General features: G+C 35.7%; 1 protein-coding gene across 8 annotated transcripts in view; it reads right to left on the bottom strand.

Moving 5' to 3' along the window:
• The window catches only part of LOC307180253 (uncharacterized protein), a 1,346,125-nt gene that overhangs the window by 561,485 nt on the left and 757,478 nt on the right, over positions 1-27,162 (bottom strand). For 7 of the 8 annotated variants that reach the window (XM_079910374.1, XM_079910375.1, XM_079910373.1 and 4 more), the window contains exon 6: positions 24,694-24,766. The exons of the other annotated variant lie outside the window; for it this stretch is intronic. In XM_079910374.1, coding sequence (XP_079766500.1) covers positions 24,748-24,766 — 19 coding nt within the window. In that variant the 3' untranslated portion in view covers positions 24,694-24,747. The remainder of the gene's footprint in view (positions 1-24,693; positions 24,767-27,162) is intronic. 8 annotated transcript variants of the gene reach the window in all.

Below are 27,162 nucleotides of genomic sequence, written 5' to 3'. Positions count from 1 at the left end.
CTTAGTTCACTGGATTGTTGTTGAGAATTAAGGAAGTTTATACATGTAATGAGCTTAGTTCAGTGCCTGGCACCTAGTAAGTGCTCACTATATTTTAGCTATTACTACTGTGTACTATGTTATACACAAAGACCTCCACCATGATTATATCCAAGTAACCCAAATCACTCTCAAAACACTTTACATATGCTGTGCCAATAACAGAATGGTTTAAGTCACAGTGAATTTCTATCTTCCTGACTCAACCGTGTCCCCCTAAGGGCCTATCTCCATAGCTCAAGTATCTAGGAAACTGCTTAGACTATAGCATGTGATAGAGCCTGGAATATGGTAAATAATGGATAAATGCTTGTGGATGGAAGGAAAGGAGGGCAGAAGGTAATAGGCTCCAGTCAAGCTAATTGTTGCTGCTCCTCTGTCCCAGAGTCTACCATGTAAGCCACTTATTGTATATATAAGTCTTGTTACTCATGTAACTCTACATGTTCTGACTTCTTGAGCTTCTAGGCTTGAGGGCTAACAAAGGTAGCTGAGAGGTCTCAGAGGCTCCCGCCTCATTAGCCATATATGTGCCCAGAATAGTTAAGCCTCAATGTGTAAGTTTCCCATCTATCATTTTACATCTCTAACACTGTTTTAATGGGTGGCCTAAATGGGCACATCTTCAGTTTTCAATAAACTCATAAATAATGACACTGATCCTAATAAACTACTTCACTAGGAAACAAGAGGGTCTGTCTATGAAATTTTAAGATAGATTTTAAATTACCAGGAGAAGGCTGATTTCTGTGATAAAGAAGTATGAAGTGAAACAGGTCATTTTATAATAAGCATGGCCAACATCTGTCAGAGTCATCACAAGACAGAATGATAGGGCAGCCTTAATTTTCACATGATGGACTCAAAACTATTGGATACTGGAGGTCTTAGATTCTTTATGTGTATTTATTTTACATTTGAAATGAGCTGTCACTATCAAAATCGAATAGTTGACAGTTCCAAAGAAAATTGAACATCAAAAGCCAGGCAAAGAAAATATTCATCATCTTCTGAAGTTTCCCTCCCAAACTTGGTTCAGATACTAATTAGCTGATATGCCATCAAAGCTTTTAGTTAATACTAAAATACACCATCCAGAGAATTTTCTCATGAAAAAAATATGGCTGTGACAAAATATTAATGATCAGTGAATTGTTAAAATTTCAGGCCTCCAAACAAAATTTTGTTATTTTGAGGGGTTAAGAGGAGCAGAAAAAAAATGATTCTCTAATTTTATCTCCATAAATGGTATCTACTGGTCCCCAAGCAATGCCAGGGAATCTACCCTTTTCATTTAGCAACACAAACAAAATACAAAAACAGAAGCATGTATTTTCCCATGTTTGACTATAATTCCCCTAACCTTCAATGAAGAATGAACAGTAGTCCAATAGTTTCAGGGCAGCAAAGAACAGAACTTCTGAGCTCGAAGTGACAAACTACAAACAGGAAATAATGTATATACTCACTGGATACCCTCAGGAACTCTGGGCTCTCCTGAACTTCTGAATTCAGCATTATCTTTAATTTGGGTATTCACCTAATACTCTCTTTGCCTAATTAACCCCTTTGCAACCGTCTTCTCTATGCCAACATTTTCATACATGTTGTAACACTTTTATACACGTTGTTCTCCCTGTGGTGATACTTTATTCCCTCAATTAAGTTAAATTACATCATTGAGCACCTACTCTGTACATAGCAATATGCTAGTCCCTGAGAATTCTGGAAAAAATAGGGTATGGTCCTTTCCTAATGGAGACTCCAAATTCACATTGCCTAGTGTATGTCTAAACTACCTCTGTCAATGTACTTAAGACATGGCTTTGGACTCCTGTCTCCCAATTAAAAGCTTTCTGCCACCACCTCCAATATCATTTTCACAGTTACACATTATGAATGTCATTTAATTTCTTTTGTTTACTTGCCATATTGCCTCAAATATTCATGTGGATCTATGCAACTGGATGCTAAGCTCTTCAAAGTGATTGACTAGTCAAAATACCTATTTTATATATATATATATATATTTATATATATATATATATATATATATATATATATATACACACACACACACACACATATATATATAAAGGAGGACTGGGTGAATAGCATCAAGTGGTTAACTCCAAAACTGCTACAGAATTAATAAATCTCATGTAATTTTGGTTCTAAACTCAAGTGCAAATTTTCATATTGAGCAAAATAATAATTTATATCCACAAGAAGACAGCTGGTTTACAGTAAAAGAGTATTACATATTATGTATTACATATGATGAGTGAAAACATGTTCAAGGGTTGTCTCTGGTTTACTGTATGACTTGGGGCAAATCATTTCACATCTCTAAGCTACAATTCCCATCTCCATAAAATTGGATAAAAATATTGGCCTTATCCTCCTGTTATTTGGAATCGTGAGACTAAAATGAGCAATCCTGAAGTATATATAAATGTTCAGTTAATTTTCGTTAAATATTATTACTGGCTTTTAATAAAAAATTATTACATTTCAATAACAACATTCCTTCATGGGTTCTCTTCTATTAAATAAATTCTATTCTTTAAATATTTCTTATTTTGTTTTATTACACCACGTTCCAAAAAATTCGAAATAAACAAGGTGATGATATGCCTATACATGTTTTTGTAATTAATCCAGGATCAAAGATTTCTTTTCCATTATCTTTAAAAAAAAATTCCTCTCTTTAACAAGCAAAAGCAAGCAAGATATTTCAGGTAATCCTATGTTCTGGTAATAAAGCTACCATATGTGACACATCTAAATAATAATTTTCAAAAATATATAATGTAATAAATTACCCTGATAATAATTTAAGTTTTTATGACTAAGAAGGCCATCAAGAATTGACAGTTATCCTTAAATTTATATGGAAATGCAAAGGATCCAAAATAATCAAAACAATCTTGATAAGAACAAAGTTGGAAGACTTACACTTCCTGATTTCAAAACATATTACACAGCTGCAGCAATCAAGACAGTGTAGTACTTGCATAAGGAGAGACATATAGACCAATGGAATAGAATTTAGAGTCCATAATTAATCCTTGTTGATCTTCAAAAAGGGTGCCAAGATGATTCAATGGGGTAGGAATAGTCCCTCAACAAATCCTTCTGGGACAAACGGCTATCCACATGCTGAGGAGTCTAGCTCCAGTCCAAAATCCTATATGTTACCTTTCAGGGCAGACCATAAGCAATTATAAAGGTTTTATCTGGCAGGCCTCATGGGGGAAAGCTGTCTTCCCCACACCACATGTGGTACACAGCCAGTGTATTACAACCTCTGAAGGGAATTGCAGTCAAAGACTCGTCCACTTGGCCCCCAACACTGGCCATGCTCCTATGCACATCTGTATTCCTAGCCCATGTGCCTCAATGGGACCTCCTTATGAAGGGTCTTATCTCCATCATTTAGTACTTTTCAACTCCAAGCCCTTCCTCTTCTCCCTCTCCTCAGCCCGTGGGTCCATGAAACAGCAGGAACCTTTTGTTTGACCTCTTGCTTATACTATCACAGTAAGTGAATAAAGGCTTTGATGGTTAATCTCAGTTTGGCTTGTTATCATAATTGACTACCTTGACATCTGGTAATTCCTGACACATGTAAAAGAATGAAGTTGAACCCCTAGTTCACACCATTTACAACCATTAACTCAAAATGGATCACAGACCTAAATATAAGAGCTAAAGATATAAAATTCTTAGAATAAAAAATAGGTGTAAATCACCAGACTTTAGGTTAGACAAAGCCTTCTTAGGACACCAAAAGCAAAAGCAACAAAAGAAAAAAATAGATAAATTTGACTGTGGCAAAATTAAAAACTTTTGTGTTTCAGAGGAAACCATGAAGAAAGTAGAAAGACAACCCCCAGAATGAGAGACTATACTTTCCAATCATATATCTTATAAGGAATTGGCATCCAGAATACATAAAAAATACTTATAACTGAACAATAAAAAGATAAATAACCCAATTAAAAAATGTGTAAAGGATCTGAAACATGTTTCTCCAAGGAAGATATACAAATGACCAATACGTACATGAAGAGATGCTCAACATCATTAGCCATCAGGTAAAATGCAAATTAAAACCACAGTGAAATACTGCTTCACACCCACTAGATTGACTAAAAATTAAAAAGACAATAACAAATGTTGGTGAGGATGTGGAGAAATTGAAACCCTCATGCACTGCCTGTGGTATTGTAAAATGGTTCAATTACTATGGGAAACAGTTTGGCAGTTCTCCAAAAAGTTAAACATAGAGTTATGGTATGATACAGTGATTCAATTTCTGAGTATATAACTAAGAGAAATGAAAATATATTTCTGCACAAAAATTGTTCATGGATGTTCATGTCAGCACTATTCATAATAGCCAAAATGTGGAAACAATCTTAACATCCATCAACTGATTAATGAATAAACAAAATGTGTTATATCCATACAACGGAATATTATTCAGCTGTAAAAGGGGATAAAGTACATTCTACAACATGGATAAACCTTGAAAACATTAGGCTAAGTGAAAAAAATCATAAAAGACTACATGTTGTACAAGAGTCTCTTTTATGAAATGGCCAGAATAGGCAAATCTAGAGGTAGAAAGTAGATTAGTCATTGTCAGGGGTTGGATGGAAAGGGGAAATGAGGAGTGACTGTTAATGAATACAAAGTTTCTTCTTGGAGTGATGAAAATGTTCTAAACTGAGATGCGGTGATGGTTGCATAATGTACAAATGTACAAAAATCCACTGAATTTACTTTAAAGGGGTGAATTTTATGGTATGTGAATTACCTTATAGGACACTTTGTGATTAGTATTAGCAAAGTCAGTCATTATAACATTTAACCAAACAATAAAATGCAGCTTAAGAGAGCCTAACAACCGACAGAATTCTTAACAAATCCCTCTTATTGTTTCATTATTCATGTGCACACAAACCTTTTCTCCATAAACAGAAATCACAACTACTTATTGCTCTGTTTCCAAAATAGTATCATCTGAGTAGCAGAATGATATAATAAATAATGTGCTTCTACCAAAAAGACCAGGATAATAGTTCCACTTCTGTTACTTTGTAAGTATATGTAAGTAATAAACCTCTCTCATTCCAACATCCATCAGAGAAACTGGAACCCTTGTATATTGCTGGTGGGAATGCAACAGCCACTGTGGAAAACAGTTTGGCGGTTCCTCAAAAAGTTAAACATAGAATTATCACATAATCCAATGATGCCACTCCTAGTTATTGAAAACAGGTACCCAAACAAACATGTAAGAAAGTTTATAACAGCTTATTCATAATAGCCAAAATGTATAAACAACACGAATATCTGTCAACAGATGAATGGGTAAACAAATTGTGAGATGTGTGTGTGTACAAACACACACACACGCATAAACCATGGGATATTATTCATCCATAAAATGGAATACAGTACTGATACATGCTACAATGTGAATGGACCTTGAAAAAATTTTGCTAAGCAAAAGAAGCTAGACACAAAATGTAACACATTATTTAATTCTATTTATATGAAATATCTAGCATAGGTAAATTTCACCTCAATGGGGGAAAAAAACACAGTGGGAAATTAGTGTCTGAAATGATTATTTTGCCTAAAAGATTATCTTCAAACACATCTTCTATGAAAATTATCTTCAAACACATGAATCCTTAGCCTCACATACCCTAAGACAGGCTAGATACCAACTGTTTGAAAAATTGGTATCTTAGAATAAATTCTAAAACTGCTTGTGTGAAAATTTCATCCAAAACGGAATGGATTCACGGATGGTGTACAAAATTGCAAATACTCATTCTCTTTCTTGTACCATCTAAATTAATCTAAAACACCTGGATGGTTGACTTTTTCTTTTTACATCCAGGTATTTTTCCTTTTATAAATTCACCTTTCCTTCTTTCCTTGGGTCCTCTCTCTCTCCCTCTCCTTTTAATATTCAAAGCAAAATCAGGACAAATAGAAACTCCCAGAGCTTCTAGGAAATAGACAAGGTCATCAGCTTCTCACAGTCAATATAAACCGATCCCAAAAATATCCTCTAAGCAACTGTATATTTTCAGTTTTTAAAGCAATGTAAACCCCAGTGTTATCATTAAGCTAGAGTGGTAAACATACTGTACCACTCACGTGCCCATTTTCGCATTGGTCCGTGTAAATAATTTATCGATCTATATAAAGAAGAATTCATATAAAGAAATTAACTTTATAATTTATTATAAATACTTTATATAATAATAATTATAATAAATGATTGTCAGTTTTACAGATACTGCCTTGTTATACCCACCTTCTCTGTAAAAGTCTCCCAGTAGTTGTAATAAGAATTGCTCAGAAACAATATGAAGCCCTTATAATTGCAATATAATATTACTGATATTAAAAATTATGTTCGTCCCCTATATCTGTGAGTCTTAAGCATAATATGAGTGGATACCAGTGGGGAGAGGGAAGGGGGGAGGGGCATTACAGGTGTAGGGGATTAAGAGGTACAAACAATTATATATAAAATAAGCTACAAGGATATATGGTACCACATGGGGAATGTAGTCAATATTTTATAATAACTATAAATGGAGTATAACCTTTAAAATTGTGAATCACTGTACTGTATACCTATAATTTACATAATACTGTACATCAACCATACTGCAATAAAAAAAAATTTTAAGAAAAAAAAAATTATGTTGGACCCAGTTCCCTAAATCTGAACCCCTCTCCATTCTGAAAAAGGATGCTAACACCTTAGATCCAGTGAGCCTAAATGAGAACCATTAAATCTGGTACTAGCTAGAATGTATAAGTATGTATGCATATTTTCATTAGTATATGTATCTACACAGTCCCCACCCCACACTCTTCTAGCAACCTATTCCTTTCAAAAGCATTTGGTACTGTGAATGAAAGTGGACTAGAATAGTTTCAGCTCTGAGATGTGCTCTACAGTAAGAGCTAACTGAAATCTGCAGAACTGCAAGCTATATACCAACTACTGGACATGAGCCAAGCTACACAGCACCTCTCTCTACAAATTACATGGAGAGAGTAGGCTTAAAGAAGAATTTCCTTCTCTAAAAAGTGTTTTAATGCTTAGATACCAAGGTGACAGGTTCCTCAGAAACATAGCAATAGGGAGATGATACCAATCCTGAATATGAACACCTTAAGCATGCAATTATTCTATCAGCCCACAGAAGAATACCTATTCTAAATTGTCTCTTTTGTGAAAATATAGGGCAGGACTTGCTATTTGGCACTGCATTTTTATTTCACTTATCTTGGTACTACACTTAATGAAGAGAGAAGATTTGGTTAAGTGTGAAATTACAGTTATCCAATTGAAGAAATGCCTGCTGCTTTCACATACTGCCAATTCCTGAAAAATCTGACAAATGCCCAAAGAACTCCCCACTATAATTTAGATAAATGAAAGTATAAACTTCCAACAAGTAATCATATATATATATATATATATATATATATATATAAAACATATATGTGTAAACATATATGTATGGTTTTCTGGGAGAGAAAAGGTCTTGCTTAATCAATTGAAGGTGAAAAACTCAGAAGCCTACAATCCTCATTCCTTCTAGTGGTCTTCAGTGGAAAATAGGAACTGTAATGGCTACAACGTGAGGTTTAGAGACACTTTCTCTAGTTCTCATGCCACCATCTTCCACTGATCATACGGCTACTGTTTTAGTTGGTCCAACCTGGTTAATATTATATTTTCAAAATAGTAGGAAAGAGAAAAAAAGGGAAACTATGATAATAATACACATCTGACATACACATCTTTAATGATACATTTGTATCCTTCCTGGATGAATTTGAAGAGAATTATGATGAATGAAAAAGCCAATTCCCAAAAGTTTATATACTGTATGAGTTCATTTATATATAACATTCTTTAAATAACAATATTATTCAAAGAATAACAGATTAATGGTTGTCAGGGAATAAAAAGAGGTGGAGGTGGGAAGGAACGATGGGAGTGGATGGGGCTATATAAAAGGGTAACGTGAGGGATCCTTGTAGTGATGGAAATGTTCTGTATCTAGACTGTATCAATATCAATATCCCAGTTGTGATGTTGTATTACAGTTTTGCAACGTGTTACCACTGAGACAAATTGGGTTAAGCACACATGGAATTTTTCTGTACTATTTCTTACAGTTGCATGTGAATATACAATTATCTCAAAATAAAAAGTTTAACAAAAAATCAATTGCAATTATCCTATCAATGAACAATAAAAAAATTCAATTTAAAAACAATACTCAGGGACTTCCCTGGTGATGCAGTGGTTGAGAATCTTCTTGCCAATGCAGGGGACACAGATCCAATCCCTGGTCTGGGAAGATCCCACATGCTGCAGAGCAACTAAGCCCATGTGCCACAACTACTGAGCCTGCGCTCTAGAGCCCATGAGCCACAACTACTGAGGCTGACTGCCACAAATACTGAAGCCCATGTGCCTAGAGCCAATGCTCTGCAACAAGAGAAGCCACTGCAATGAGAAGCCCATGCACCACAACAAAGAGTAGCCCCCGCTCACCGCAACTAGAGAAAGCCAATACCAAACAACAAAGACCCAGCACAGCCCAAAATAAATAAATTAATTAATTTAAAAAAACAATACTCATAAAGAGCATAAAATATGAAGTACTTTGGGATAAATATGATGTGCAAGACCTATATACCGAATACAACAAAACATTGCTGGATGAATTAAAGAAAAATTCATTAAATGAAGAGAGATCTTGTTCATGGGTTAAATTCAGTATTAAGATGTCAACTCTCCCCACATTCAACTATACGTTTAAAGTATTCCCAATCAAAATCTCTCTAGGATTTTATGTAGAAATTGACAAGTTGGATCTAAAATTCGTATGAAAATATAAATGCAAAGGACCTAGAATAGTCAAAACATCAGTATTATGAAGCTATAATAAACAAGACAGTGTGGTATTGGCATAAAGATGAGACAGATTAAAAGAATGTAATGTAAAGTACAGAAATAGATCCACACATAAATGGGCAACTGATTTTCAACAAAGGCAGTTCAGTAGAGAAAGAAGAGCCTTTTCAACAAACAGTCCTGGAATAACTGGATACTTATATGCAAAAATAATAAACAAGGAAAACCTCACACCATGTATAAAAAGTATCTTAAAATGAATCATAGATCTGAACATAAACCTAAAACTATGAATCTTCTAGAGGAAAACACAGGAGAAAAATTTTGTGACTTTGATTTAGGGAAATATTTCTTAGATACAACACTGTGGTATACAAAATTCTAGGATGCATGCCCAGCACAACTACCACTAAGATTTGTGGCCCCTGTTACACACGTACCTTCCCCCAGTTATTCAATCAAACTCTTCTTCAAATCCCATTTACTTTCTAATCTATTCCAGTGTGGTTTCTTTACTTACTCATCACTCTACTGAAACCACTTTTGCTAAGATCACAGACATCCCTGTTGTTGAATCTAATGACTCCTTTTGTAATTCTCATCCTAGAACCTTTTGATACTGTTGGCAATCGCCTCCTTTTCAAGGTATTCTTCTCCCTTGCTTTACATAAAACCACATTCTCCAGATTTTTCTCCTTTTCAGTCTCTTTTGATGGCTACTTTTACTATGGCCATTCCTTAAATATGAGTGCTCACTCCTCAGGGTTCTGTTCTAAGCTCTTTTCTTACTGCTCTACATGCTCTCCCTGGGTGTTCTCAACTCAAATGGCTTCAATCACAACCCATACATTGATGACTCTAAAATTAATATCTTCATCACAAATTCTCTACATTACACTCACATATATCCAACAACTTTGTAAATAATTCCAAAGTGACTTCTCACTGGAAAAACTAAATTATCATCACTCCAATTCCATAATTATTTTCCTACAATGTTACCTTGCTTAGAAAATGGTTGTCTAAGCCAGAAACCAGGAGTCATTACTGAGTCACTGCCTGATCTCTATCCCCCAGCCTTGGCTGATGCATCACCAAGTCTTGTGAACTGTAACACCAAAATCTCCTGAATCTATCTTCACTGCCATAACACTAGTCCATGTTTCCATTTTCTTTCATACTGATTGTAGTAACACCTCCCTAAATGATAGTGCACCTCTCCTCTTCTCCTTCCACTCCACTCTGCCCTGCTAGCTGCACAGAGCTGTAAGAGTGAACTTTGAAAACATATACCTGGTTGTGCTATTTCCCTAACTTAAGAATCTCATGCTCTACCGACTGAGCTAGCCGGGCACCCTATTTCCCTAACTTAAAACCATTCAATGGTTTCTCACTGCAAACAGTACTGAGTCTAATATATGGCTTTACAGTCCTTACTGTTTAGCTTCGGCTTCCCTCCTAAGTTTTACCTACTATTACTACTGCTACCTTCAAGCTCTCTGCTCCAAGAGTGAATTTTCAGTTCCTAAAGATCCTGTGCTTGCTCTCACCTCTAAACCTTTTCACTTACTGTTCCTTCTACACAATCACATTCATTCTTCCTTTCTTCTCTTGGCTAACTAGTACTTATCCTTCATGTCTCATCTATATGTTAAGCCTTCCCTGAGATCCAGGCTGAGATGTTTTTCCTCTCTGTTTACATACTATACTGAACTTCTATCTTAGTATTGATCACAACATATTTGAATTTATTTACTTGTCTATATTCTACTATACACTATAAGCTCCAAGATGGCATGAATCATGCCCTTGTTTACCATCAAACCACTAGAGTTTGGCAAAAATATCTGACACATAGTAGAGGCTTAATAAAAAATTTCTGGTGAAACATAGGAGCACCTCAATACATAAGGCAAAGGCTAGCTAACAGTTATAAAAGAGGAAACTGACAGTAATACAGTAATAGTGGGGGACATTAACACCTCACTTACACCAATGGCCAGATCACCCAGACAGAAAATTAATAAGGAAACACAAGCTTTAAGTAACACAATAGGCCAGATAGATTTAGTTGATATTTACAAGACATTTGATCCAAAAACAGCACATTACACATTCTTCTCAAGTGCACACGGAACATTCTCCAGGATAGATCACATCTTGGGTCACAAATCAAGCACCGGTAAATTTAAGAAAACTAAAATCATATCAAGCATCTTTTCTGACCACAACCCTATGAGATTAGAAATCAATTAGAGGGGAAAAAAATGTAAAAAACACAAACACATGGAGGCTAAACAATACGTTACTAAATAACCAAGAGATCACTGAGAAATCAAAGAAGAAATCAAAAAATACCTAGAGATAAATGACAATGAAAACACGACAATCCAAAACCTATGGGATGCAGCAAAAGCAGTTCTAAGAGGGAAGTTTATAGCAATACAATGCTACCTCAAGAAACAAGAAAAATCTCAAATAAATAATCTAACCTTATACCTAAAGGAACTAGAGAAAGAAGAACAAACAAAACCCAAGGTTAGTAGAAGGAATGAAATCATAAAGAGCAGAGCAGAAATAAATGAAATAGAAACAAAGAAAAAATAGCAAAGATCAATAAAACTAAAAGCTGGTTCTTTGAGAAGATAAACAAAATTGATAAACCCTTAGCCAGACTCATCAAGAAAAAGAGGGAAAGGACTCAAATCAATAAAATTAGAGATGAAAAAGGAGAAGCTAGAATGGACACTGCAGAAATACAAAGCATCATAAGAGACCACTACAAGCAACTCTATGCCAATAATATGGACAACCTGGAAGAAATGGAGAGACTCTTACAAAGGTATAACCTTCCAAGACTGAACCAGAAATAAATAGAAAATATGAACAGACCAATCACAAGTAATGAAATTGAAACTGTGATTAAAAATCTTCCAACAAACAAAAGTCCAGGTCCAGAGGGCTTCACAGGTGAACTCTATCAAACATTTAGAGAAGAGCTAACACCCATCCTACTCAAACTCTTCCAAAAAACTGCAGAGGAAGGAACACTCCCAAACTCATTCTACGAGGCCACCTACACCCTGATACCAAAACCAGACAATGATACTACAAAAAAAGAAAATTATAGACCAATATCACTGATGAATATAGATGCAAAAATCCTCAACAAAATACTAGCAAACAGAATCCAATAACACATTAAAAGGATCATACACCATGATCAAGTGGGATTTATCCCAGGGATGCAAGGACTCTTCAATATATGCAAATCAATCAATGATACACCATATTAACAAACTGAAGAATAAAAACCAAATGATCATCTCCATAGATGCAGAAAAAGCTTTTCACAAAATTCAACACCCATTTATGATAAAAACTCTCCAGAAAGTGGGCACAGAGGGAACCTACCTCAACATCATAAAGGCCATATATGACAAACCCACAGCCAACATTATTCTCAAGGGTGAAAAACTGAAAGCATTTCCTCTAAGATCAGAAACAAGACAAGGATGTCCACTCTCACCACTATTATTCAACATAGTTTTGGAAGTCCTAACCATGGCAATCAGAGAAGAAAAAGCAATAAAAGGAATACAAATTGGAAAAGAAGAAGTAAAACTGTCACTGTTTGCAGATGACATGATACTATACATAGAGAATCCTAAAGATGCCACCAGAAAACTACTAGAGCTAATCAATGAATTTGGTAAAGATGCAGGATACAAAATTACTGCACAGAAAACTCCTGCATTTCTATACACTAAAAATGAAATATCAGAAAGAGAAAATAAGGAAATAATCCAGTTCACCACTGCAACAAAAAGAATAAAATACCTAGGAGTAAACCTACCTAAGGAGGTAAAAGAACTGTACTCAGAAAACTGTAAGACACTGATGAAAGAAATCAAAGATGATACAAACAGATGGAGAGATATGCCATGTTCCTCGATTGGAAGAATCAATATTGTGAAAATGACTACACTACCTAAAGTAATCTACAGATTCAATACACTCCCTGTTAAATTACCAATGGCATTTTTTTTTTTTACAGAACTAGAACAAAAAATCTTAAAACTTGTATGGAGACACAAAAAACCCCGAAGAGCCAAAGTGGTCTTGAGGGAAAAAAACGGAGCTGGAGGAATCAGACTCCCTGACTTCAGACTATACTACAAAGCTACAGTAATCAAGACAGTATGGTACTGGCACAAAAACAGAAATATGTATCAATGGAACAGGATACAAAGCCCAGAAATAAACCCATGCACCTACGGTCAACTAATCTATGACAAAGGAGGCAAGGATATACAATGGAGAAAAGACAGTCACTTCAATAAGTGGTGCTGGGAAAACTGGACAGCTACATGTAAAAGAATGAAATTAGAACACTCCCTAACACCATACATCAAAATAAACTCAAAGTGGATTAAATACCTAAATGTAACACCGGACACTATAAAACTCTTCAAGGAAAACATAGGAAGAACACTCTTTGACATAAATCACAGCAAAATCTTTTTTGACCCACCTCCTAGCGAAATGGAGATAAAAACAAAAATAAACACATGGGACCTAATGAAACTTCAAAGCTTTTGCACAGCAACGGAAACCATAAACAAGAGGAAAAGACAACCCTCCGAATAGGGGAAAATATTTGCAAATGAAGCAACGGACAAAGGATTAATCTCCAAAATTTACAAGCAGCTCATGCAGCTCGATATCAGAGAAAACAAACAACCCAATCCAAACTGGGCAGAAGACCTAAATAGACATCTCTCCAAAGAAGACATACAGATTGCCAAGAGGCACATGAAAAGCTGCTCAACATCACTAATTATTAGAGAAATGCAAATCAAAACTACAATAAGGTATCACCTCACACCGGTTAGAATGGGTATCATCAGAAAATCTACAAACAATAAATGTTGGAGAGGGTGTGGAGAAAAGGGAATCCTCTTGCACTGTTGGTGGGTAGGTAAATTGATACAGCCACTATGGAGAACAGTATGGAGGTTCCTTACAAAAATAAAAATAGAACTACCATACGACCCAGCAATCCCACTACTGGGCATATTCCCAGAGAAAACCATAATTCAAAAAGACACATGCACCCCAATGTTCATTGCAGCTCTATTTCCAATAGCCAGGTCATGGAAGCAACCTAAATATCTGTCGACAGATGAATGGATAAAGAAGAAGTGGTACATATATACAATGGAGTATTACTCAGCCATAAGAAGGAACGAAATTGGGTCATTTGTAGATACGTGGATGGACCTAGACACTGTCATACACAGTGAAGTCAGAAAGAGAAAAACAAATATTGCATATTAATGCATATATGTTGAACTTAGAAAAATGGTACAGATGAACCAGTTTGCAAGGCAGAAATAGAGACACAGATGTAGAGAACAAATGTATGGACACCAAGGGGGGAATGTACCGGGGGGTGGGGTGGGGTGGTGGTGGTGGTGGTGGGATGAATTGGGAGATTGGGATTGACATATATACACTAATAAGCACCTGCTGTATAAAAAAATAAAATAAATTAAAATTCCAAAAGAAAAGTACTTTTGGCCAGGCACTATTTAAATCATTAAAGATTAGAAACAACTTAGATCATCTATCTACTGGAAAATGGTTAAGAAAATTATGATAATATATATATGAATACTTAACAAAATGGGAAAATACTTATGTTAAGTCATAAAAAAATTGATAATTATAGATAAAACAATTTCGATAACAAGTATATGTGTGGAAAAAGTTTGAACAGAAAAACATAAAATGTGCATAGTGGTTACTCCTGAGTAATGATACTTTATTTTCTATGTTTTTGATGATGTGCATTTATAATGGGGATGATAAAACTGGCTTCATAAGTGATAATAATTAATAAAGAATTGTTCGATTCAAATAAATAAATTAATTAAAATTTTCTGGTGAAAGTAAAGGGGCGAGAAGAGGACGGGGAAAGGAAGGAAAAGTCTGAAGAGTCAGTCCAGAAGAGTTACTCTCTTGTTGACTGTTCATTGGGTTCAATTAGTTCAGAAGACAATCTGGAATTTGCTTGAAATAAAAAGTTTGTTTTTGGGAAATCCCTGGCAGTCCAGCGGTTAGGACTCTGCACTCTCACTGCCATGGGCCCGGGTTCAATCCCTGATCGAGGAACTAAGATCCCACAAGCTGCATGGCACATTCAAAAATAAAAAATAAAAACTTTCTTTCTAAACTCTTCCTATTGAGGTAATAAGTAAGAGCTCTGCACACTCAAATTCTTACCTCTACAACCCCTAATTCCTGATCACAAAATAAGTTCTGCCATCAGCCTGGCATTTCCCAAGTGTGCCAAAATAATGTATTTTAGAATCCTCAATATCAATTAAAAGTTGTGATTTTCTTGGAAGAAAGTCAAGAGCTTACTACTAGCAGTACAGTTAATCCCATACTGCATGGAAGCATAGGGAACATCACTAATTCCTCAGATATCATATGTTACTTACAGGAGATTTTTTTTTTAAAGCACAACTCCAATTTTACCCTAATCAACTTACTGCACTTTTCAGATGTTTTTTTAAATTTTTGTTTGCCTTATATAAAACGTGTTTATGAGTCTCACAGGGTAATTTTATGTTAACATATTTTCTTCAACCTATTTTTAAAATTTAACACCATTAATTCCATTACAAGGATTCTTATTAAAGGCACTAAGTGGAAAACATGTTTATCCCAATTCATAAACTAATAATCAATTTTCCACTCTTCTCTCAAATCATTGTCCAGTGTGTATTGCTGAGCTTTTTCATTATAATTGATTCTATAGAGGCTTTCTTCAGATATTTAATCCAGATTATTTGTGACCTTGGACTCCATTCTCAGTAATGCATTTCATTCCAGAGGTTTCCATTTTCTTGGGTACATGTTGAGATTACTTTTCAGAGTCCAAGCTGTATTATAAACCTGAGTAATTCCAGGCAGGCAATATTGTAAGTGTCACATAGCTCCCCAATTAACATCACAAAACATATATATTGCTGCTCCTTACTGTATTATCTCAAAATCCTACAGAGCCTCTATTAAAGACCTGAGGGAAGAATGAAAAAAGCAATGTTTGCTACTTCAGGCTCTTAAGAATAAAGCGATATCTATAGAAAGCCAACCCCAAGTGACTGAAAAGGGTGGAAATCCTGTTAAATCACTACTTTGATTTATTAATTTGTCCACAGGACTCAAATAATCAGTTTCACTGAACTCTATAATTGAACTGACCAATTTTTTACAGAAAGTACAGGCAGTAAGACTGCAAGACTTTTTTCAACTACTGTAATGAATTGTTTCTGAGTAATGAAGCAATCTCCAGATAGCTGATCTGATTGAGTAGTCCAGACAATCCAACAATATCCATTGTGAACACATTCTTTTAGGCAGAACTGGGTAGATAGGATTTATATATCTTTTTGTATCCAACTAGATAATACACATACACATTGGTTGTATCTCGAAGGCTTTCCACTCTTCAAGAAGTAGTCATTGCTGATTTTGCTCTGTCTCATCCCAACCTATCACAGTCACTGCTTTTCTATCTGACCTAGCTTCTTATTTTTGTTTACTGTTTTGAGTTTTCCCCCAAAGAATAATATACTGACTTGGGCACATCAACATATTTCATTAACAGTGTCCAAGTACTGCTGGGAATTAGTAATTCTAACTGTCCTATGAAATTATGAGGATTTATACATAGGTAGTGTGGTGGTGCATTGAGAGTTATACCTAAACTCAAATCTAGATTGGCCACTTAACAACTGTAACATTTTGAGCAAGTTACTTAGTCTTCCCAAAATCCATATTCCTCATCTTTAAAATGAGAATAATAATGATTTCATAGAGTTGCTGTGAGAATTAAATATAAGCATAGGGCATATGGAAAGTGATCAGAAACTCATGGCTCCTTCCCCTCCTGCTTTTTAAACTTTATTTAGATTTGGAGTTTTCCAAGCACTTTACAAAGTAGCATAAGTCTTTTGCTTTCCTCTAGACAATATAAATGGTGTTTTCTCACTGTATGTAACTAACACACTGGCTACATTTGATACTGAGTCCTAACACATTGAAGTATGCATCCAATGCAGTTTTATTATTTGTTGAGATTCCACTAGTTAGGCATTTCTCTTGCTCCTTGTAGCTCCTGTCATTTCCTTTCACATTGAATGGTTCTGGTAGGATTGATGTTCTCCTGCAGTTCCAATCACCATGAAGGAGCAACTTAGAAAGTCTAATAAGTAAACAACCAATCAGCCATGCTCCTTTAGTTTTCATTCCTCTAAATCCAGACAGTAGCAATAACTGAAATCTCCTAAATGTTAGAGCAAGGAAAAATATGAGAATATTTCTGTGGCAATGTACTCAATTCTACAATTGTATAGTCACGAGCATAAATCTCTAGATCTCACAGTAAACTAGTCTCTATATAAAGGCTTTGACAACTCAATGTTGTGAATGGGCCCACAAAATTACAATTCCTATGCAAGTACAGGAATATAGGACATGCATGGGTTTTGACATCCAAGGGCAGGGATTATTGTTGGGAGACAATTATCCATGGGTTTCTTACATGTCTGCATATCTTCTGATCAGAATATTGGGAGTTTTTGTACCAGAGTCTCTTCTCAAGGATGTTTGTATAGCAAACAACTTTGGAAGATGGAGAAAGTGTCTTCCTCCAAGGCAAAGGACAGAGTTGTTTGCTGTTCTTCCAGTGCAAATGGTGGGGAGTTTAAAATATTGGGGTTTCCATACCGTATGCTAACACACATATATGGAATTTAAGAAAAAAAATGTTATGAAGAACCTAGGGATAAGACAGGAATAAAGACACAGACCTACTAGAGAATGGACTTGAGGATATGGGGAGGGGGTAGGGTAAGCTGTAACAAAGCGAGAGAGTGGCATGGACATAGATACACTACCAAACGTAAAATAGATAGCTAGTGGGAAGCAGCCGCATAGCACAGGGAGATCAGCTCGGTGCTTTGTGACCACCTAGAGGGGTGGGATAGGGAGGGTGGGAGGGAGGGAGACGCAAGAGGGAAGAGATAAAAAATAATAAAATATTGGGGTTTCCTAAGCTTGGGTCTTCTCAGCTGTGAAGCATACCCACTACATGTGCAGCATCCCCTTGAGCCATTTCACATTACTCCTATGGTGACTGAAGGGCAATAGGAACAGATATAAATACGATCATGCTGCCATGAATAATAAAGTCCTTTGTCCCTGACCCAGGAATTTCACATTTTCTTTCAGCCTCCATGAAACTGGTAGACTAATTTGTTAGCTTGCAAGTAGGGTGAAACCTCAGACCTTGCACAGATCTTGGCAATTATGACATTGAACATTCATAGAACTTCTACAAACCTCTATTCCTTTATTTGCATAAGATAAATGATAATCATAATACATGCATCTAACTTATGAAGTTATTAATAAGGTTTACATTAGATAATAATTTTGAAAGTTTTCTGTAAACTGTACAGCACTGCATGTATTATATAATAATCATCACTGCCATCTCATTTTCACTATTATTAAAAACATTTCAATTTCCTTGGCCCCTGACTCATTTCTCACTCCCCCATAGCCACTGAATAACTTAATTTACTACTGGATTTTTTTTTCTTTTAGTTACTCATTATTACTCTCTTACCTTAATTATTCCAATAGCCTCCAAAATATTTTCCCCACCTCCATTTTTGAGCCTTGAAATTCATTCTCTACTGTACAATCAGATGAGTTTTACAAAACATGAACCTGATCATGTCCCTTTCCTAAATTTTCAATGGTTTCCCATTACTCTAAGAATAAGGCTCAGACTCACAGATTAGCTTACAAGATCCTTCATGATCTGGTCTCTGCTTCTCTCTGGAGGTTCACATCTCCTATTCATGCCAGTGCATTATGCATATTGTATTGAATTCCTGTTGTATTGAATTCCTTTCAGTTCCTTAAAAGTGTCATCTTCTTTTTCATCTCTGGGACTTTGCATATACTGTTGCATCTGCCCTGAACTATTTCCCACCTTCCCAGCCCCTTTTCACTCACCTAACGCTGCTATTTCTTTAGGCTTCAACCTAGAAGGAGAAAAAAGTGTTGGAGAGTGTACTCTTAAATAAATAACACACATAGACATACACACACATACACACACACTCCTCCATATAGAATGTATTGCTCTGGATGCATGCTATTTGCTCCTTGCTCTCTGATAGTGGTGACTTCAATCTTTGCCAACAAATTTTTTTTTTTTTTTTCCTGAGCTCACAGATACAGAGAACAGATTGGTGGTTGCCGAAGGCAGGGGGTGAGAGGTGGGCAAAATGGATGAAGGAGGTCAAAAGGTACAAACTTCCAGTTATAAAAGAAATAAGTCATGGGGATGTAATGAAGAGCATGGTGACTATAGTTAATAATACTATATTGCATATGTGACAGTTGCTGAGAGAGTAGGTCTTAAAAGTTCTCATCACAAGAAAAAATTTGTTGACTATGTAACATGATGGATGTTAACTAGACTTATCGTGGTGAATCATTTCACCACATAAAAAAATTGAATAATTATGCTGCACACCTGAAATTAATATAATGCTATATGTTAAGTATACCTCCCTAAAAAAAAGTTTGATTTTTTTCATAGCTGTATCATTGCTATTTAATAATTTTACTATGATTGCACAGGACCAAAACTGCTATCAAGGAGTTTCTAATCTGAAATCATGAATTACACCCCCATTTAGGTGTGCTTGTTGCTCTTTGGGAATCAAAGTAAGAAAACACTATTTTCTTCTTTAAAGCTATTGTTTTTGAAAAGGAAATACAATAAGCCTATTAGAGTAAGAAAGAGTTCCACAACAAGATTTGCTCTTTGCTGACACTTTCCTAGTGTCTTGATATTGTCCTAAAGTACATCACCCATGACCTCAGCATAAACAAGATTATCTTTCTAGGAATCTTGCCTAAGACCATTCTTATGTAACTCCTGTCCCAACAGATAGGCTTTATTTTCTTTCCTCTGAGCTTTGTACTCAGACCTCAGTTGTTGAGAAAAGACAGAGAAACACTACTCAAAATCTCTGCAGTTCCTGACAACTCCCCTCCAGCTAAATTCTCACTAAGACAGGCCCTATCAGTGGGTTCCATCACATAAAATGACCAACATTTCTTCAGCCTGGATTGTGGGCTGAGGTTACAAATTGTTTAATGAACCTGAGGATTCAGCACACAGCAAGGAGAAACGTTTGGCTGGCAGATACTAACGCTTCTTACTGAGCAAAAGAAAAATAAAACTTTTTTTTTTTTCCCAGAGAAGCATATTCTCAAATCCTAGAACCACACTTGACTACAGATGTATAGAGAACAAAGAATTTATTTAACTTCTAGGAATGACCACATCCACTTCCAAAGCTGTTATGACTCAAAATAATAACAAAGTAATGGAAAAGGAAGAATAGAATTGCAGAACATTTAAGCTATTGATTATTTGCACTAATGATGGGAAGCACTGGTGCAGAAAAAAAATAAAAAGAACTACAGATAATCCAATAAATATCCTAGCTAATTCAACTCTGCCAAGCTAGGGGTAAATACTGGGTTAACATAAAATAACCACTCAGATATTTATTTATCACTATGTAAGCTTTTGTTTCACTTACCAAATAGCCACTGAGAAGGTGAACTGAACAAACTATGAGGCAGAAAACAGTACTCAATTAATGATGGGAGAAAATAAAAACCCTGGAAAATCAGAATGTAATGGACTTCATCTGTTCACCAACTAATGTAACAAATACATCCCGGACTACAGAGGGCTGACCTTGTTTTCAGTTCAAACTTTTTAAACTTCAGACCAAATGCCATGGATTAAGCTTGATATGCCATCATCAAACCTACCATGTTCTATTTGAAATGTTTAGAATCCTTCCTGTGTCTCAAAATGAAAGGAAGTTCATGCCCGTATGTTTCTGATTCATTTACACTGACTCAACAAAATGTACTTCTTCCTCATGACACTTCATACACAAAGCATTGTTGGATTACTCTGATGAGCCAAATTAGCATTTCCCCCCTTGTATAAACAGTAAATACCATTTTTCATGAATAAACAAGTCGTAGATGATATTATTGCGAGATCTTCTCAGGTTTAAGTGATATAGGTAATTTCAAAGAGTGTGATTTGAGGAGTGTGCTACAACTCTGCCTACCACAATCTATTCCATACCTACCAGCATCCAGTCTCACTCAACACTGCTCACTTTTCCTACTGAGCCAGGTATTCTTATCATCAGTCAATAGATTGCTTCATGAGTTAGACCACAATGGTTCTTACTTATATTCCAAAGGCCACTGTTTAAATGGATGACACAGATCACTATACCAAATTAGTATGTTTTTCCTCTTGAGAGGTAAAGAGAGTGCTGCCCTTTGGGAAAGGCAATAGAAGGCTGACTTTTTTTTTTTTTTTGCAAGTAAAGTGTTGAAGTGGCCATGAGTATACCAGTAAAAGGAAAGCAAGTAAGATGACAACTATGAAAAACTGGCCAAAATACTGTGAAGATCAAGGCTTCACAGAGTAAGGTAGATGGCTATGGTTGCAATTTTCCAGTTTTCTCTTATTATACATAGCTGCCTCGATAGATTTCAAAGGAAATTTGTATGTGTGCAACCATCAGGGACTCAACTCTTATTCAGATTATTCACAGATTTAATTCTGAAACTGTAGCCTTTATAAACTCCATTTTCATAAATCTGAATATGAGTGCATGGCATTCATTTACTATAAAATACAGAGTCGAATGGAAACTAACTTCATTACCTCTCAAAGAAATCTCAGCAAAGCTGTCATAATTTACATGATAGTATGCTAATGGGTTCACTGCTTTATTATATTTCCTCAGGACAGAGTAACCTGACAACTGTCTTTTTAAAACTGCTTTTTTCTTTTTTCTGATCACAAAAGTAAAATAAGCACTTAGTGAATTATTCAAACAACAAAAATACAAATGAATAGAAATTGAAATTTCCTTGTAATTCCACCCTCTGATTTGATAGGGTTCAATTTGAACACTCGTGACCATTTACAATATGGCAGATTTCTACAGGTGCACTATGTCATACATATAATTCCCTAAAAGCTTTCAAGCATGCACTGTGTACTGGTGATGTCTATTAAATGAAGTGAATACACAGCATTTTTTCATTGCTTGAGTACATGATAAATATAGGTCTATATATACAGATCATGTAAGCATATAAACAGAAAATGTTTATATGTGTATACATACACACTTATATACAAACATGCAACTCTTTGTTATAAATAAGCATTTTTAATGAATCCAGACCCTCAGTCAATCAGACATTCTCCTAAACTGCTTCTCTCAGGATTATAATGCCTCTATACTGCATAAATATTCCACCCAGAGGAAAGGAATGACTAGTCTCAATGTTATTTTTACAGGGTATTTAAACATATTGGGTCAAAATTCAACAATAATTCAAAATTAAATAAGTTTCTCCTTATTTTCTGGGATCTACAGCTCTCTTAGGAATCGCACATATGTGTATGTCTGTGTGCATGTATGTGTGTACCTGTGTATAAGGCCAACTGATACAATACAGAGTGTAACATGGTACGCTACTTCTTCCAAAAATAGTTCTGTTAGCAGACATATCACGATACGTGTGGACTATAAATACACAACCACTGGTACTATTTAATGGATGACAAAAAAAAATCTTTCCCCCAGTCCATACTGCATTATCCATTTAGATATATTGATTTATAAATGTCTTTTGCATATACTCATTTCCAGTTTCATGCCCTAGAAATTCTGGACATCCTTGTCAGTCACCATACCGCTTAGAAAAATGTTGGTAATCAAACTGTCAACCACTTATTCTTTTGCTATTTAAATACTGAGCATATAGAAATAAATAAGGTACAATCCCTGCATTTAAGGAGAATATGGCCTACTGGGAAGTTAGGTAGATATATAGACCATACAGCTTAATAAGTACCAGGATAGAGGAAAAAGTAGGTGCTGTGGGATCACAAAGATGTCATATTAACTCAGATTAGAAATGAAGGGGTTCAGTGAAGACTTACAAAAGGAGATGTGATCATTGAACTAATTCTTGAATTCCAGAAGAGATTTACAGACAAAAGAATATGTGGGGCTTCCCTGGTGACGCAGTGGTTGAGAGTCTGCCTGCCGATGAAGGGGACACGGGTTTGTGCCCCGGTCCGGGAAGATCCTGCGTGCCACGGAGCGGCTGGGCCCGTGAGCCATGGCCGCTGAACCTGTGCGTCCGGAGCCTGTGCTCTGCAACAGGAGAGGCCGCAACAGTGAGAGGCCCATGTACCGCAAAAAAATATATATATCTTCGACAACTAAAGATATAAAGAAGGAACCACAATGAGATGGGTAAAAGGGATCAAGGGATCAATCCAAGAAGAAGATATAACAATTGTAAAAATTTATCCACCCAACATAGGAGCACCTCAATACAGAAGGCAAATACTAACAGCCATAAAGAGGGAAATGGACAGTAACACAATCATAGTAGGGGACTTTAACACCTCACTCTCCTCAATGGACATATCATCCAAAGCTAAAATAAATAAGGAAACACAAGCTTTAAATGATACATTAAACAAGATGGACTTAACTGATATTTATAGGACATTCCATCCAAAACCAACAGAATACACTTTCTTCTCAAGTGCTCATGGAACGTTCTCCAGGATAGATCATATCTTGAGTCACAAATCAAGCACTGGTAAATTTAAGAAAATTGAAATCGTATCAAGCATCTTTTCTGACCACAAAACTATGAGACTAGATAACAAATACAGGGGAAAATCAGTAAAAAATACAAATCCATGGAGACTAAACACTACACTACTAAATAGCCAAGAGATCACTGAGAAATCAAAGAGGAAATTTAAAAATACCTAAAATCAAATGATAATGGAAACATTACGACCCAAAGCCTATGGGATGCAGAAAAAGCAGTTGTAAGAGGGAAGTTTATAGTAATACAATCCTACCTTAAGAAACAAGAAAAATCTCAAATAAACAACCTAACCTTATACCTAAAGCAATTAGGGAAAGAAGAATTAAAAAAAAACCAAAATTAGCAGAAGAAAAGAAATCATAAAGATCACATCAGAAATAAATGAAAAAGAAATGAAAGAAACAATAGCAAAGATCAATAAAACTAAAAGCTAGTACTTTAAGAAGATAAATAAAATTAAAAAACCATTAGCCCAACTCAACAAGAAAAAAAGGGAGAAGACTCAAGCAATAGAATTAGAAATTAAAAAGGAGAAGAAACAACTGACACAGCAGAAATATAAAGGATCAGAGAGATTAATGCAAGCAACTATATTCCAAAAAAATGGACAACATGGAAGAAATGGACACATTCTACAAAGCAGAAAGCTAGAAAGCACAACCTTCTGAGACTGAACTGGGAAAAAAATAGAAAATATAAACAGACCAATCACAAGCACTGAAATTGAAACTGTGATTAAACATCTTCCAACAAATAAAAGCCCACGGCCAGATGGCTTCACAGGCAAATTCTATCAAACTTTTTAGAGAAGAACTAACACCTACCTTTGTCAAGCTCTTCCAAAATATAGCAGAGGGAGGAACACTCTCAAACTCATTCTACGAGGCCACCATCACCCTGATAAGAAAACCAGAAAAAGATGTCACAAAGAAAGAAAACTACAGGCCAATATCACTGATGAACATAGATGCAAAAATCCTGAACAAAATACTAACAAATAGAATCCAATAGAACATTAAAAGGATCATACACCATGATCAAGTGGGGTTTATCCCAGGAATGCAAGGATTCTTCAATATATGCAAATCAATCAACGTGATACACCATATTAACAAATTGAAGGATAAAAACCATATGATCATCTCAGTAGATGCAGAAAAAGCTTCTGAGAAAATTCAACACCCATTTATGATAAAACCCCTCCAGAAACTAGGCATAGAGGAAACTTCCCTCAACATAAAAGAGGCCATGTATGTCAAATCCATAGCCAACATCATTCTCAATGGTGAAAACTGAAACCATTTCTACTAAGATCAGGAATAAGACAAGGTTGCCCAGTCTCACTACTATTTTTCAACATAGTTTTGGAAGCTTTAGCCACAGCAATCAGAGAAGAAAAAGAAATAAAAGGAATCCAAATCGTAAAAGAAGAAGTAAAACTGTCACTGTTTGCAGATGACATGATACTATACATAGAGAATCCTAAAGATGCTACTGGAAAACGACTAGAGCTAATCAATGAATTTGGTAAAGTAGCAAGACACAAAATTAATGCACAGAAATCTCTTGCATTCCTATACACTAATGATGAAAAATCTGAACCATTGCAATAAAAAGAATAAAATACCTAGGAATAAACCTACCTAAGGAAACAAAAGACCTGTATGTAGAAAATTATAAGACACTGATGAAAGAAATTAAAGATGATACCAACTTATGGAGAGATATACCATGTTCTTGTATTGGAAGAATCAATACTGTGAAAATGACTCTACTACCCAAAGCAATCTACAGATTCCTAATGACTCTACTACCCAAAGCAATCTACAGATTCAGTGCAATCCCTACCAGTGGCATTTTTCACAGAACCAGAACAAAAAATTTCACAATTTGTATGGAAACACAAAGGACCGTGAATAGCCAAAGCAATTTTGAAAACGAAAAACCGAGCTGGGGAATCAGGCTCCCTGACTTCAGACTATACTACAAAGCTACAGTCATCAAGACAGTACGGTACTGGCACAAAAACAGACATATAGATCAATGGAACAGGATAGAAAGCCCAGAGATAAACCCATGCACATATGGTCACCTTATCTTTGATAAAGGAGGCAAGAACATACAGTAAAGAGAAGACAGCACCTTCAATAAGTGGTGCTGGGAAAACTGGACAGCTACATGTAAGAGAATGAAATTAGAACACTCCCTAACACCATACAAAAAATAAACTCAAAATGGATTAAAGACCTAAATGTAAGACCAGACACTATAAAACTCTTAGAGGAAAACATAGGCAGAACACTCTATGACATAAATCACAGCAAGATTTTTTGACCCACCTCCTAGAGAAATGGAAATAAAAACAACAATAAACAAATGGGACCTATTGAAACTTAAAAGCTTTTGCACAGCAAAGGAAACCATAAACAAGACCAAAAGACAACCCTCAGAATGGGTGAAAATATTTGTAAATGAAGCAACTGACAAAGGATTCATCTCCAAAGTTTACAAGCAGCTCATGCAGCTCAATATCAAAAAAACAAACAACTCAATCCAAAAATGGGCAGAAGACCTAATAGGCACTTCTGCAAAGAAGATATAGAGATTGCCAACAAACACATGAAAGGATGCTCAACAACATTAATCATTAGCGAAATGCAAATCTAAACTACAATGAGGTATCACCTGACACCAGTCAGAATGGCCAGCATCAAGAAATTTACAAACAGTAATTGCTGGAGAGGGTGTGGAGAAAAGAGAACCCTCTTGCACTGTTGGTTGGAATGTAAATTGATATAGCCACTATGGGAACAGTATGGAGGTTCCTTAAAAAACTAAAAGTAGAACTACCATATGACCCAGAAATGCCAGTACTGGGCATATACCCTGAGAAAACCATAATTCAAAAAGGGTCATGTACCACAATGTTTATTGCAGCTCTATTTACAATAGCCAGGACATGGAAGCAACCAAAGTGTCCACCAACAGATGAATGGATAAAGAAGATGTGGGACATATATACAATGGAATATTACTCAGCCATAAAAAGAAATGAAATCGAGTTTTTTGTAGTGAGGTGGTGGACCTAGAGTCTGTCATACGGAGTCAAGTAAGTCAGAAAGAGAAAAACAAATACCGTATGCTAACACATATTCATGGAATCATAAAAAAAATGGTTATGAAGAACCTAGAGGCAGGAAGGGAATAAAGACGCAGACCTACTAGAGAATGGACTTGAGGACACAGGGAGGGGGAAGGGTAAGCTGGGACAAAGTGAGAGAATGGCATGGACA

This window comes from Stenella coeruleoalba, assembly GCF_951394435.1.
Source record: "Stenella coeruleoalba genome assembly, chromosome: X".
NCBI classification, from domain to species: Eukaryota; Metazoa; Chordata; class Mammalia; order Artiodactyla; family Delphinidae; genus Stenella; species Stenella coeruleoalba.
Note: the sequence above shows the minus strand (reverse complement) of the source record. Positions and strands in the feature narration are given on the sequence as shown.